The sequence below is a fragment of the Camellia sinensis genome, chromosome 9 (assembly GCF_055761805.1).
Source record: "Camellia sinensis isolate YWXY chromosome 9, ASM5576180v1, whole genome shotgun sequence".
In the NCBI taxonomy this organism is placed as follows: Eukaryota; Viridiplantae; Streptophyta; class Magnoliopsida; order Ericales; family Theaceae; genus Camellia; species Camellia sinensis.
In genome coordinates, this window is record NC_138969.1 from 31442955 (window position 1) to 31458937 (window position 15983).

The 15983-nt window shown below is 39.6% G+C and overlaps 1 protein-coding gene across 1 annotated transcript; it reads right to left on the reverse strand.

The window, feature by feature from the left end:
- Positions 1–232: 232 nt before the first annotated feature.
- LOC145799328 (uncharacterized) lies at positions 233–13352 on the reverse strand. Its single transcript, XM_082888883.1, has 4 exons — positions 12579–13352; positions 1357–1766; positions 1001–1247; positions 233–313 (listed from the first exon to the last, which is right to left on the reverse strand). The coding sequence occupies exons 1-4, from the start codon at positions 13350–13352 to the stop codon at positions 233–235; spliced, it is 1512 nt and encodes a 503-aa protein (XP_082745009.1).
- Between the last annotated feature and the right edge of the window lie 2631 nt (positions 13353–15983).

A 15983-nucleotide genomic window follows, 5' to 3' on the forward strand; every position in this document is an offset into this window, starting at 1 on the left:
GGATGCACATCAAATCATCTGCTAGCACAAACTTCGAGCTTTAAGTTGGTGAGAAACTAACATATAGGGCAAAACAAGAAAACCAACAAAGTAAGGATTAACCAATGACAAAAACCACCCCTTGCACTATTAACTCCACCCAACTATTAACTTCCCTTGTAACATTTGAGTTGAAAATATCCCCTTCAGCGTGACACTCCCCTTGAATACCATTTAAGAAGAAACCCCTCTGCTAGAGGTACCAAAATCCCTTTGAAACAAAGCCCTCTGTAGTCCACCAAAACAATACATCAGCAGGCAGTTCAAAGCTCCCCTGTGACACACAGCAGCAGACAACAAAACAACAGTGGGCAACATTGCAGCCACAATAGCAGCAGATCAAAACACCTTGTGCCACACCTTTCCAAATAGCACTCTAACCATTACCAACAATAATCAAACAAAAAGCATAACACCAGAATTGGGATCTTGCAACCTCAACAACAAATCAAACAGCAACAGAGACCATTATGAACAAAAACTAGTAGTAGTGTAACAAACCAGAGAAAGAAAAACAAGAAAGAAAGAAAAAGAAAAATAGAACAACAGGACTAATAGTAGTGCATCAGGACAACAACATTAATAAAACACCAAAATCCCTTTGAAAATAGAACATATCAATTCTGCCTTCCCCAAACAACATATCACAGCAACAAAACCCTCTGCAGTCTACCAAAACAATACATTAGTAGGCAATTCAAAGCTCCCCTGTGACACACAGCAGCAGACAACAAAACAACAGTAGGCAACATTGCAGTATCTATATAGCAGTAGGCCACAACAACAGATCAAAACACGCATGTGCCACACCTTTCCAATAGCTCCAGGTTATAAATAGTATACAACAAAATAGCAATAGGCCACAACAGCAGTCGATCAAAACACCCTTGTGCCATACATTTCCCAGTAGTAGGCAGTTCAAAGCTCCCCTGTGACACTCTTACTACAAATAGTAGCAGACCTGCTTCAGGTTATAAATAACATCTTGCACTAAGTACTTAAACTCTTTCAAAAATAAAGATGCCCACATAGCAACTCTGACCTTAACCAACTTTTCCATAACAGCCAAATCTGGTTGTGCCTCATTAAATAAGCACTCATTCCTGATTTTCCACACTAACCACATGACTGCTAGAGGAATTGTCTTCCAAATCTCCTTCACCTTTTTCTTCATGTTTGTACCTGACCACCAATGTAATAATGCCTCACTGAACCAAGAATAACCCAACCCACACACATAGTATACTGAAATTTAAACTCAATACACCAATTCTTTGCAAAAACTCTGAGGATTTAATCCTACCTCTCCAAGCTAACCAGCTCAGAAATTGTACTTTGGGAGGAGCTAAATTATTCCAAATGCTTTTAGTAACTATAATTGTTGGCCCTTTACATGCTTCCACCCACTTCCAAATTGATGCCACAGTAAAAGTTCCAGAAGAATGAGCTAACCAAGAATAAAAGTCTTCGATCCCTTCGTTTAGATTAGGTGCATTCTGCAATAGGTCATTAAGTTTCTGCACCTCGTCCTCTTCCCAAGCAAAAAGAGGCCTTCTAAATGCAAGATTCCAATCACTATCCACTCCCCTTTTATGGAAAAAATCAAACAAAATGCCATCCTTATCAACTGACAGATTGAATAATCTGGGGAATTCCACACTCAGACTTTGATTGTTAAACAATTTATCTACCCAGAATTGCAATCTTCTACCATTGCCAACAGCTACCTTGAAAGTTTGCCAAAAGAAATCTCACAAAACAGGATTTGCTGAAGCCACTGATAGTATGTCCTGCCATAGATTAGACATCAACACTGAAGCTACCAATAGTGGGTTCCATCTGCCACCCAAGCCTCCATACTTACTACATACCACTTGTTTCCACAAAGCTGACTCCTCTTTGCCAAACCACCACTACCACTTAATTAATAGGCACTCATTAACCTCACTTAGGTTTCTCACTGTCATGACCCGAACTCGCCCCTATGGGTTAAGGATATGACCGGCCAGTAATCAAGGGATTACTTATGGCCTCAAACCAAACAAGACATAACTCATCAGAGTAAAGGGGCCAAACGGAAGCAAATTCAAACTTTTGTCCATAGAGCTGTGCTTATATGGCACGTCATAACAATCCATACATATACATGTTAATAACTCACATCAAAATATGTACTAACACAAAGTTTTGTTCATACAGGATCATTCAAGTCTAGGTCAGCCAATCAAAACTATATACAACCGTAATCCAAAGTTCTCGCCAACATGACAAAATATAACGAAATAGCAAAAGGGCGAAAACAAGTCTCGAGCGTGAGACACATGGGCTAACTCTTCAAAACCTTGGTTGTTCTACACAACTTCACTGAGGCTGGGTTTGAACCTCCGTTGGCTCACCTACAGATACATGAATGAGCGTGAGCGAAAGCCCAGTGAATAATATCGAATAAAGAAGATACACTCGAACAATATATAACAAACGGCCTTGGGCCCCATTCATATTTTATCTAATATATATATATATATATATATATATATCACGTAACGGCAATTCCAAACACATCAGACGGCCTCGGGCCCAAACCATTCATGTCAAACGGCCTCTGGCCCATTTATTCTTTCACTCATGTCGGACTGGACTTTAGCCCATTCATTCTATCATTAATGTCAGACTGGCCTTTGGCCCATTCATTCTTTCATTCATGTCAGACTGGCCTCTGGCCCATTCATTCTTTCAGTTGTGTCAGACTGGCCTCTGGCCAATTCATTCTATCATTCATGTCAGACTGGCCTTTGGCCTATTCAATCTATCATTCATGTCAGACTGGCCTTTGGCCTATTCATTCTGTCATTCATGTCAGACTGGCCTTTGGCCTATGAATGGCCTATTCATTCTGTTATTCATGTCAGACTGGCCTTTGGCCTATGAATGGCCTATTCATTCTATCATTCATTTCAGACTGGCCTTTGGCCCATTCATTCTGTCATTCATGTCAGACTGGTCTTTGGCCCATTCATTCTGTCATTTATGTCAGACTGGCCTTTGGCTTATTCATTCTGTCATTAATGTCAGACTGGCCTTTGGCCCATTCATTCTATCATTCATGTCAGACTGGCCTTTGGCCTATTCATTTGGCATAACAAACATTTGCCCACCATTCAAATTAACGAACTTATAAGACTTACATAGAAGTAAGCAATTGGACAAACAACATATTTCAAATATCTTTATTAGGATATTACTCACAGTGATCGGTTGGATGATTTGCCCTGGAGTTCGACCCTACACATTCCATGAACACAATGGGTCACAAACAATTCAATCCGTTCTTAATTCACATATTCCTCTTTAGGCTTCCTTCTTATTCTTTTAATTCATCCATAATGCTCAATGCATGCCTAAGAGTACTTAGAAATGAAAGAGAACGGAAAAAGAAACACAGAATGCATTTCCAAAATTTCAGAAACTGGGGTCCCCGCTCGAGCATGGATTTTCCCGCTCGAGCAGACCCATTAGGTCTGCAAAAGTACTGGTTGCCTCGTTTTTACGCTCGAGCATGAGGCCGGGCGCTCGAGTTGAATGTCATTCTACATAGCTCCACACTCGAGCGTGAACTTCCCCGCTCGAGCGGACATCATGTCTGCAAAAAGTTCTGGGAGCTCGTATTTCCTGCTCGGGGAGCGCCTTCCCTGCTCGAGTGGACGTCCCAAATTCTGGAAAATCCAGAATTGTTCTTCACGTTCAAACTCGACCTCCCATGGTTCAAAACTCATAATTTTGGTTCGCAAACATGCAAATACATTATATACCATGAGTACACAAACAATATGAGGTCAATCATGGTTCAATTCTTCAAAATCAATCAATATTTTTGTATAATCATGGCTTATGCTTTCAAACCTCATATGAGCTCCCTATCTTCAATAATCAAACATGCATGCAATCTTTTAACTCCAATTCCATTTCAAATGGGTCAAGTGATGCTTATACACATGAAATTCATCCAAATCATGCTTGCATGTATGATCCAACCCTCAATCTTTTATAATTGACATGCTACATGTTAGATTATGCAAATTTATGGCAATTGATAGCAATTCTATGCATGCATGTGCATATCTCATCAAAATCAACATAACTCATGATCTAACTCACCATTTAATCTTCAATTCACAAAAACACAACTCAAACTCATGAGTTAAGGGTTGATTACTCACCTCGGAGCTTTAATCTTCCAAACTTATGCTTAATTCTTGAGTTGGTCTTCAAATCATTCAAGTTCAAGATCAAAACTTCAATTGTTTCCCTCTCTCTCTCTCTAGCCGACCCTCACTCTCCTTCCTTAGAGCAATTTTCGGCTTGAGCTCAAAATAGATGAATAAGTATAATAAAGCTCCTTTTTATAGCCTCTCACTAATCACATTTGATTAGAGTTAAATAACAAAGCTTAATTAATCGTTCTGAATCTAATTATTTTGATCTGAATCAATTTTCAATTAAATTTCACCGTAGGCTCTAAAAACTACGCTAATCACAAAGGTGTGGTCAATTTCGATTTCTGTGGCCGATAGGGCCTTCAATTTAATTTCCAAAGCAGAAACTCAAACAGATTTTCCTACGTTGAATGGATAGAAATTCAAAACCATATATATTCATATAAATGGCACACAAAATCATATCAGACACATAATCACATTCATAATAAGGATTAATTAGAGTAATACGGAACAGGGTTGTCACAGTCTTACCCCCTTTAGGAAGTTTGGTCCTCCAAACTTATTTTACCTTCGTCGGGAAATAAATGTGGATAGCGTAGTCGCATTTCATCCTCTTTTTCCCAGGTGGCATCCGTCCCATAGTGTTCTTTCCATTCCACTTTCACCATTGGGATGGACTTGCTTCTCAATTGTTTCACTTGTCGGTCAATGATTCGTTCCAGCCATTCGGCGTACTCCATCTTTTCATCAAGAGCTACCCTGTGATAATCAATCACATGAAACGAGTCTCGAAGATAACCCCTCAATCTTGACACATGAAAGACATTATGGATTTGCTCAAATCCCGGTGGCAAAGCAACTCTATACGCAACTGGACCAAGCCTCTCCAGAATTTGAAACGGCCCAATGTAACGGGGTGACAACTTGCCCTTCTTTCCAAACCTGACTTGGCCTTTCATCGGAGTCACGCGGATAAATACATGGCCACCAACCTTATACTCGAGAGGTCTTCTTCAGACATCTGCATAATTCTTTTGTCGGTCCTGAGTTGTTTTGAGCCTTTGCTGAATAGTTTTAATCTTCTTAGAAGTGTCTTGCACAATTTCAGGCCCAAGTACAGCTCTATCCCCGACTTCTGTCCAACAAATTGGTGATCTACACCTTCTACCATACAAAGCCTCGTATGGTGCCATACTGATGCTGGAGTGGAAGCTGTTATTGTATGCAAACTCTGCAAGTGGCAAACAGTCTTCCCAACTCCCTTGATAATCCAAAGCACACATTCTGAGCATATCTTCTAACGTTTGTATAGTCCGTTCTGATTGCCCATCTATCTATGGGTGGAATGCGGTACTAAATCTCAATTTTGTCCCCATAGCTCTTTGCAAACTCTTCCACAATCTAGATACAAATTTTGGATCCCTATCCGAGACAATAGATACTGAAACTCTGTGTAAATGGACAATCTCATTAACATATATTGTAGCCAGTCTATAAGCATCAAATGTAGTTCTAACAGGTAGAAAATGTGCAGACTTAGTCAGTCTATCAACTACAACCCAAATAGAATCCATGCCTCGGGTAGTCCGAGGTAGACCAACAACAAAATCCATAGTCACATGCTCTCACTTCCATTCAGGAATAGAGAGAGGTTGAAGAAGACCGCCCGATTTCTGATGTTCAGCTTTAACTTGATGACATTGAAGACATTTGGACAGATATTCTGCAATCTCTTTCTTAATTTTAGGCCACCAATAACTTTGTTTTAAATCCTGATACATTTTATTGTTACTCGGATGCATAGCAAACACTGATTTATGGGCTTCATATAAAACCCTTTTCTTTAGTTCCAGAATATCTGGGATACACATTCGGTTTCAAAATCTCAACACTTCGCCTTCAATGCTGAACTCTGCTTTCAGACTTGTCTCAAATTCATCAATCACTTTCTTGAGAAATTCATCCTCTTTTTGTTTCTGTTTAATTTCATCAATGATTGCCGGTTCGGCTGAAATAGCGGCTATCAATCCGCCCTGTTCACACAATACCACTTCGATTTCAGACTTCTCAAAATCTTGCAAGATTTCTTTCTGTTCAGTAAGCAAACAAGCCATACTCCCCATTGATTTTCTGCTCAAGGCATCAGCAACTGTATTAGCTTTCCCGGGATGATACTGAATCTCAAGATCATAGTCTTTTATGAGTTCGAGCCATCTCCTCTATCGCATGTTCAACTCCTTCTGCGTAAAGAAGTATTTCAGACTTTTGTGATCTGTGTAGACTTCACACTTTGCCCCATACAAATAATACGGCTAGATTTTCAAAGCAAAAACAACTGCGCCCAATTCTAAATCATGTGTTGGGTAGTTCTTCTCATGTGGCCTCAACAGTCAAGAGGCGTAGGCAATTACCCTTCCATTCTGCATTAGTACACAACCCAAACCTTTATAAGACGCATCACTGAAAATTACAAAGTTTTCCGTACCTGTGGGCAATGTCAATACTGGTGCAGTGGTCAGTCTCGTTTTTAGTTTATGAAAGGCAGATTCTCTTTCGTCGTTCCACTCAAATGGTTGCCCCTTGCGTGTCAACTGGGTAAGAGGCACAACTATCCTTGAAAATTTTTTCACAAACCTCCTGTAATACCGGGCTCAGCCCATGAAACTGCGAACCTCTATTACATTTGTCGATGTGGGCCAATTCAGAATTGCCTCTATTTTCTGTGGGTCCACTGAAATCCCCTCTTTGTTCATAACATGCCCTAAGAAAACAACTTCATCCAACCAAAACTCACATTTCTTTAGTTTAGCAAATAATTTCTTTTCCCTAAGTATTTGTAGGACATTTCTCAAATGATGTTCATGTTCAAGTCTATTCTTAGAGTATATCAAAATGTCATCAATAAAAACCACGAAAAATTTATCAAGGTAGGTTTTAAAAATTCGGTTCATTAGGTCCATAAATGCTGCCGGAGCATTAGTCACTCCAAATGGCATAACAAGAAATTCAAAATGACCATACCTCGTTCTAAACGCTGTTTTCTCAACATCCTCTGCCTTTACTTTCAACTGGTGGTACCCGGATCTGAAATCAATTTTGGAAAACACCTGTGATCCCTGCAATTGGTCAAACCAGTCATCAATACGAGCTAAAGGATATTTATTCTTTATTGCACCTTGTTCAGTTCTCGATAGTCAATACACTGGCGCAAGGTTCCATCTTTTTTTTTTCACAAATAACACCGGTGCACCCCATGGTGAAGTACTAGGTCAGATAAACCCTTTGTCAAGTGGGTCTTGCAACTGTTCCTTCAATTCTTTCATTTCAGTGGCAGCCATTCTATAGACAGTTTTCGAGATGGGCTGGGTGCCTGGCATAATTTCAACAGTAAACTCTATCAACCTGTCCACTACTTCCCCTGGCACTTCATCTGGGAACACATCTGGAAATTCTCTAACAATAGGGATACTATTCAATTCAACATTTACAGATTGTTCAGACAACACATAACACAAATAACCCCAACACCCTTTCCTGATTAGTTTACATGCCTTCATTGCAGATATTAAATAAGGTGGAGGTACTACCCCGTTACCCAAAAATATAATTTCTTCCTGTTCTGGTGGTCTAAACACAACCCGTTTTGTTACACAATCAATGGTGGCACAATATTTAGTTAACCAATCCATGCCCAGAATTACATCAAAGTGCCTAAAGTTCAGGGGCAACAAATCCACATATAGAATGGCATTCCCAACACGCATGTCACAAAAACGATATACAGATTCACACAATACAGATTCCCCGGATGGAGCAGATACACATAGCAGATATGGCAATAATTCTAGAGGTCTACTCACCCTAGATGCAAATGCACATGTTACGAAAGAGTGTGTTGATCCGGAGTCAATTAACACAAAAGCACCCTAATTACATATAGAAATAGTAGCTGAGACAACTGTGTTGGCATTCCGTGTATCGTCCGGAACAAGCGCAAAAACTCTCCCTTGTCTCACGGTATCTTCGGTGGTAGTAGATCTCATAGTATTTCCCAACTTCGGGATTGATGTAGTTGAGCTAGCAGCTAGCAGCTAGCTTTCCACTATTTTGATTACAATCTCTGGCCATATGCCCTTGTTTACCACATTTAAAACAGGCTCCTGACACACGGTAACAACCCACGGTGCCTTTTACTACAAATGTTGCACATAGGAGATGTATCTCGAGAAGAATTCGAAGTACTTGAGGAGCCCGTGTTTTGCTTTTTCAAAAATTTCTTCTTTGAAAAGAAGCCTTGCCTTTTGTTGCCTTTCCAGTCAGTTGTTGACTTAGCCTGTCTAGCTATGTTAGCTTATGATATTATGGCCCGGTCTAGCACCCCAATATAGGTTTCCAGCTTCAAGATATTCACCCTTTCCAAAATGTCGCTTCGAAGCCCACCTTCAAAATGCCTCGCTTTCTTATAATCGGTATCAATTACATGTGGGGCAAACCTAGCCAATTCAGTGAATTTGGCCTCATACTCAGCCATTGTCATGCTGTCTTGTTTTAGTTCCATGAACTCTGATACTTTCCTGTCCCGGACACACTAAGGGAAGTACTTATCATAGAAAATTTCCAGAAATTTGGTCCAATCAAAATCTTTGTGATTCTCACGTATCAACATCCACCATCTTCTTGCTTTATCTTTAGCATAAAGGTGGCTAGAAGTACTTTCTGTGTCTCCGAACAAGAGAACACTTCAAATAGCTTTTCGATGCCGAGGACCCATGCTTCGGCTTTCAACGGATCTAATCCCCCATGAAACTGTGGCGATTTCATTTTCTTAAACTCCTTGGTGAGAGCTATTATTCGGTCATCATTCTGCAAGTCAGGCACAGGTGGTGCCGGAGGTGGAGGTAGAGGATGTGGTTACTGCCACAGTTGTTGCCTCAACGTTTCTATCATTTCCTGAATCAATCTTTCTATCCTATCCATTCTGGCAGTAGAGGACTCCTCTATCTCATCACCTCTTGTTTTCACCATTTGATTAGACTTGCATTATACTTTATACAAAAGATTCACAAGTACGCATATACAAAAAAAAAAAAAAAGTATACACATTTAAATAATTTGCAATGCAAGCAAATCACAAACTTGTAATACATGATCGTTCAAATCAACACATTCAAGCATATTCTAGGTGCTTTCAGATTCATACTTATCACATGAATGCACTCTAGATCTTTCCTAAACGCTTATTGCTATTTTGGACAAGTGTGTGAGTTATTAACTCGTGCTCTGATACCACTCTGTCATGACCCAAACCCGTCCCTGTGGGATAAGGACATAACCGGCCAATAATCAAGGGATTACCTATGGCCTCAAACCAAACAAGACATAACTCATCAGAGTAAAGGGGCCAAACGGAAGCAAATTCAAACTTTTGTCCATAGAGCTGTGCTTACATGGCACGTCATAACAATCCATACATATACATGTTAATAACTCACATCAAAATATGTACTAACACAAAGTTCTATTCATACAGGATCATTTAAGTCTAGGTCAGCCAATCAAAACTATATACAACCGTAATCCAAAGTTCTCACCAACATGACAAAATATAACAAAATAACAAAAGGGCGAAAACAAGTCTCGAGCGTGAGACACATGGGCTGACTCTTCAAAACCTTGGTTATTCCACACAACTTCACTGAGGCTGGGTTTGAACCTCCCTTGGCTCACCTACAGACACATGAATGAGCGTGAGCGAAAGCCCAGTGAATAATATCGAATAAAGAAGATACACTCGAACGATATACGACAAACGGCGTTGGGCCCAATTCATATTCTATCTAATATATATATATATATATATATATCAAGTAACTACGGTTCCAAACACATCAGACGGCCTCAGGCCCAAATCATTCATGTCAAACGGGCTTTGGCCCATTTATTCTTTCACTCATGTCGGACTGGCCTTTGGCCCATTCATTCTATCATTCATGTCGGACCGGCCTTTGGCCCATTCATTCTTTCATTCATGTCAGACTGGCCTCTGGCCTATTCATTTTTTCATTTACATCAGACCGGCCTTTGGCCCATTCATTCTATCATTCATGTCAGACTGGCCTTTTGCCTATTCATTCTGTCATTCATGTCAGACTAGCCTTTGGCCCATTCATTCTATCATTTATGTCAGATTGGCCTTTGGCCTATTCATTCTGTCATTCATGTCAGACTGGCCTTTGGCCCATTCATTTTATCATTCATGTCAGACTGGCCTTTGGCCTATTCATTTGGCATAACAAACATTTGCCCACCATTCAAATTAATGAACTTATAAGACTTACATAGAAGTAAGCAATTGGACAAACAACATATTTCAGATATCTTTATAAGGATATTACTCACAGTGATCGGCTGGATGATTTGCCCTGGAGCTCGACTCTACAGATTCTGTGAACACAATGGGTCACAAACAATTCAATCCGTTCTTAATTCACATATTCCTCTTTAGGCTTCCTTCTTATTCTTGTAATTCATCCATAATGCTCAATGCATGCCTAAGAGTACTTAGAAATGAAAGAGAACGAAAAACGAAACATGGAATGCATTTCCAAAATTTCAAAAACAGGGGTCCCCGCTCGCACATGGACTTGCCCGCTCGAGCGGACCCATTAGGTCTGCAAAAGTACTGGTTGCCTCGTTTTTACACTCGAGCGTGAGGTCAGGAGCTCGAGTTGAAAGTCATTCTACATAGCTCCACGCTCGAGCGTGAACTTCCCCGCTCGAGCAGACATCATGTCTGCAAAAAGTTATGGGAGCCCGTATTTCCCGCTCGAGCGGCGCCTTCCCCGCTCGAGCGGACATCCCAAATTCTGGAAAATCTAGAATTGTTCTTCAAGTTCAAACTCGACCTCCCAAGGTTCAAAACTCATAATTTTGGTTCGCAAACATGCAAATACATTATATACCATGAGTACACAAACAATATGAGGCCAATTGCTCCAAATCATGGTTCAATTCTTCAAAATCAATCAACATTTTTGTATAATCATGGCTCATGCTTTCAAACCTCATATGAGCTCCATATCTTCAATAATCAAATATGCATGCAATCTTTTAACTTCAATTCCATTTCAAATGGGTCAAGTGATCCTTATACACATGAAATTCATCCAAATCATGCTTGCATGTATGATCCAACCCTCAATCTTTTATAATTGACATGCTACATGTTAGATTATGCAAATTTGTGGCAATTCATATCAATTCTATGCATGCATGTGCATATCTCATCAAAATCAACACAACTCATGATTTAACTCACCATTTAATCTTTAATTCAGAAAAACACAACTCAAACTCATGAGTTATGGGTTGATTACTCACCTCGGAGCTTTAATCTTCCAAACTTATGCTTAATTCTTGAGTTGGTCTTCAAATCATCCAAGTTCAAGATCAAAACTTCAATTGTTTCCCTCTCTCTCTCTCTCTAGCCGACCCTCACTCTCCTTCCTTAGAGCAATTTTCGGCTTGAGCTCAAAATAGATGAATAAGTATAATAAAGCTCCTTTTTATAGCCTCCCACTAATCACATTTGATTAGAGTTAAATACTATAGCTTAATTAATCGTTCTGAATCTAATTATTTTGATCTGAATCAATTTTCAATTAAATTTCACTGTAGGCTCTAAAAACTACGCTAATCACAAAGGTGTGGTCAATTTCGATTTCTGTGGCCGATAGGGCCTTCAATTTAATTTCCAAAGCAGAAACTCAAACAGATTTTCCTACGTTGAATGGATAGAAATTCAAAACCATATATATTCATATAAATGGCACACAAAATCATATCAGACACATAATCACATTCATAATAAGGATTAATTAGCGTAATACGGAACAGGGTTATCACACTCACACTTAACCCACCTTGATTTTTGCTTAGACAAACCTCCTTCCAACTAACTAAGTGCACTTTTTTCCTGATTTCAGATCCTCCCCAAAGGAAATTAGCTTGAATCCTGACTAATGATTTTGCAATACCCACTGGCAGCTTGAAGATGGATAGGAAATAGACTGGTAAGCTGAAAAAACGAACTTTATCATAGTTAATCTTCCTGCAAAAGACAAATACCTTCTTTTCCATGACGCTAACTTTCTCTTAAACTTATCCATTTGCTCCTAATGATAGCCCTAGATAGTTCAATGGCAACTTTTAGCTAAGGCAATTAAGTGTTTTTTTGCAACAACGTTCACTAAATCATTTTGAACACCTACCCCCACACACTTTACTTTTATGAAAATTCACTAAATCATCCTGAACACGTACCTTACACACTTTACTTTTATGAAAATTTATTTTGAGGCCTGGCATTATCTTGAAGCATCTTAATATTCTTTTCACAACAACAATTTCCTCCCAATCAACTTCACAAAATATAATAGTATCATCAGCAAACTGCAAGTGTGATAGTTTCAACTCATTTGGCCCTACTTTTACTCCTCTAATCAGGCCCTCTTCTTTCGCTCTTTCCATTAGGATATTGAGGCCCTCTACTACAATGTTAAACAAGAAAGACGAAAGCGGGTCACCTTGCCTGAGGCCCATCATGGGGGAAAACTCCGATGTAGGTGATTCATTTACTAGCACTAATATTCTAGCTGTAGATACACTAGACTTCATCCACCCTACCCATTTATCACCAAAGCCAAAATTGGTCATCATCGAATATAAGAACTCCCAATTTACTGAGTCATATGCCTTTTCAAAGGCCAGTTTTAGGATGATTCCTTTCTGTTTTGACCTTCTCCACCAATCCACCACTTCATTGGCAATTAGGACCCCATCTAGAATAAATCTTCCACTTAGAAACGCTGTTTGAACTTGACTAATGATTTTGGGTAAAACCTGCCACAACCTTCTTGATAAGACTTTAGCTATTATTTTGTACATTAAACTAGCCAAACTGATTGGCCTATAGTTACCCAACCCCACAAGATTTTCCTTCTTGGGAATTAAGGTAATAAATGAACTATTCACTCCTTTGGCTAATTTACCATTAGAGTAGAACTCATTCATCATTTGCACAATCTCTCCCTCCATAATGCCCCAGCATTTTTGAATACATTTGAGATTAAAACCATCCTGCCTGGAGCTTTGTTACCCTCGCAAACTTTAATTGCTTCCCAGATTTCATCCTCTAAAAAATCTGCTTCCAACACTTTAATTGAGTCTATTTGACTAATTGAGGCAAAAGCACCTGACAACTTTGGTCTAAACCTCCATTCTTTAGTAAACAGCTGGCTGAAAATGATTTAGCACTACCTGTTTAATCATCCCAGGCTGATCATAAGGTACACCATTCTCATTAACTGAGTTCAACAGGTTTTTCCTCTGCCTTTTACTTGCCATTATGTGAAAAAAATTGGTATTTTTATCCCCATTTTCAGCCCATACCATTCTAGATTTTTGATGCCATAACCATTCTTTCTTCTTGTTCAGATCCCATGCTAAACTTCTAACCTCTGCCATTCTTTTAATCTCAGGATCCTGCAGACTCATATCTTCAGCTTTTAAGTCCCATTCATGAAGTTCGGCCTTTGCTTTTTTCAACTGCTCATCAATGTTACCAAACACTTCAGAGTTCTACCTTTTCAGATGTGCTCTCAGAATTCCTAGTTTTTTCAATAACCTGAAACTAGCCCAAGCACTAACCTATGCTCCTTCCCAACAATTCTTTACTTCTGATTTGAATTTAGAATGCAAACACCATGCATAGATGAACCCAAATGGTTTTGGGCCCCAATCCCTCTCATCTTCCATAAGGAGTATTGGGCAATGATTAGAAATTCTTCTAGGCAGCCCCCATTATTTAAACTTGAATCCTTCCAACCACCTAGGATCAATTATGAATCTACCAAACCTACTCCGTCTATCACCATCCAACGCATTACACCACATGAAATTTATGCCTAACATTGGCATATCTATCAGCTCTAGCTTTTCAACCAATTCATTAAAATCCTTCATCCCTCTTTCCCTTCTAGAACAACCTTTTCTTTCACTCATAAACCGTATTTCATTAAAGTCTCCACCTATACACCAAGGCCTTGAGAAGCATGGTTTGAGCTTAGCTAAGGACTCCTATAACTGTCTTCTTTTCAACACATCATTTGGTGTATACACATTTATGATAACACAACTGAAAGAATGATGTACCATACCTGATAATAGTATGAAGTTTCTGTTGCTGCAATACTCCTCAAGCTCAAAAATTTGTGGATTCCACAAGCATAACATACCACCAACAGTTCCATCTGCACCCACCTCCATGTACTCCAACTCCTCCTATGGCCATAGTGACTTAGCAAAAATATTATCTACTCTGCTCCGCTTTGTCTCCTCCAGTAAAAGGACATCTATCTTCCTTTCCCTAACCAAAATTTTAATTTTCCTTCTCTTTTCGGGTCCTCGTAGACCTCTAACATTCTAGGATAAAACAATCATAAAGAAACTGTGTACAGATCCCAGAGTTCCCTATTCTTTGCCTCGAACTAGCCTAAGGAGTAACACCCTCACCTTTAATTCTCACCATATCCTTCTTTTCAAGATCAATTAATTTGCCAACCACCTTCTTCTCCTTTCCTTCATAATTCAAACATAGAATTTTCCCAACATCAATAGTAGCTTGAGCTTCATTTAGTAACTTATTCATTCTCTTGGAGTTAATACTCTGCTCAACTGATAATGATATTGCAGCTGCTGCTGCTCTAAAGATAGCTCCTTTTTGCAAACAGTTGCTGAACAACACACCTTTTTGTTGAGATTTTTTTTCGGCTATGCTTAGCCCTATTTCGCAGATTAGCTCCTTTCTTTTTACTTCTGCTCATCTCTGGTTTAGTATGCTTCCCTCTTCTTGATGGGTTTCCCTTTTCTAACATTATTTCTTGGATTGGTTGTAGAACAAGAGGCCTTTGCTGAGTTTGGGCAACACACTCACTGAGGTTTGAAGGATCAGTGATGGGCCCATTTGCCAATACCCTAGCTTGAGATCCTTGCAAGACCACCTCTAAGTTTAGCTTGGGCCTTGTATTCTCTGGCCCACTAAGGCTCCTAATTAACCCAAGTGTGCATATCTGGCCTTCAACTATTTGAATTTCATTTCTTGGAGTTTCCATACACGCCAGACTAACTCCTATACCTTCTCCTCTGACTTTTTGTTTCCTATGACCCCTACCGCTTCTTTTACGGCTGATGTAGATAGCCACTCATTGCTTTCATCTTTTTTTCCCTGAATCTCTACCTGTAGACGTGCCCGAACGTCCCGGCTCCGTGCGCGAATGGCACGAAATCCATTTTGTTCTTAAGCTACTACAGTTTGGACTCAATGTCACGGTTCTAAATTTGATCTTGCAAAGTACAATGCATGACCGATAAGTCACCAAAGAGTCCAAATCTGGAAAATCATTTTGGAAAACTGATTTTTATAAAGAAGTGCCAAACATGGACTGCTTTGCCAGATACAGAGTCGCCACCTAAATGTTTTATTTTAGAAAATTTATGAATCCCTGACTCGTGCCTAAGGCCACGTGTCCGTCATCACCAAAGTTGCCTCGGATCGGGAACTTGGGTACGAGAGGGGAAGGTCATGCAATGAGCACCCCCGCTCGCCTGATCAAAGATCGGTCTGTACTAAGCATGATATTTTGTTTTAGAAAACACATGTGTTCTTAT

What these genes read in the sequence shown, in the direction of transcription:
- LOC145799328 (XM_082888883.1), bottom strand. Translation starts at nt 13,352, where the DNA reads ATGGAGGGAGAGATTGTGCAAATGATGAATGAGTTCTACTCTAATGGT. An exon ending in AAAGTACAATTTCTGAGCTG is followed by an intron (nt 1,248 to 1,356) that starts GTTAGCTTGGAG and finishes TTCTTGGTTCAG; the next exon opens with TGAGGCATTATTACATTGGT. An exon ending in TTATTTATAACCTGAAGCAG is followed by an intron (nt 314 to 1,000) that starts GTCTGCTACTAT and finishes TGTGTGTCACAG; the next exon opens with GGGAGCTTTGAACTGCCTGC.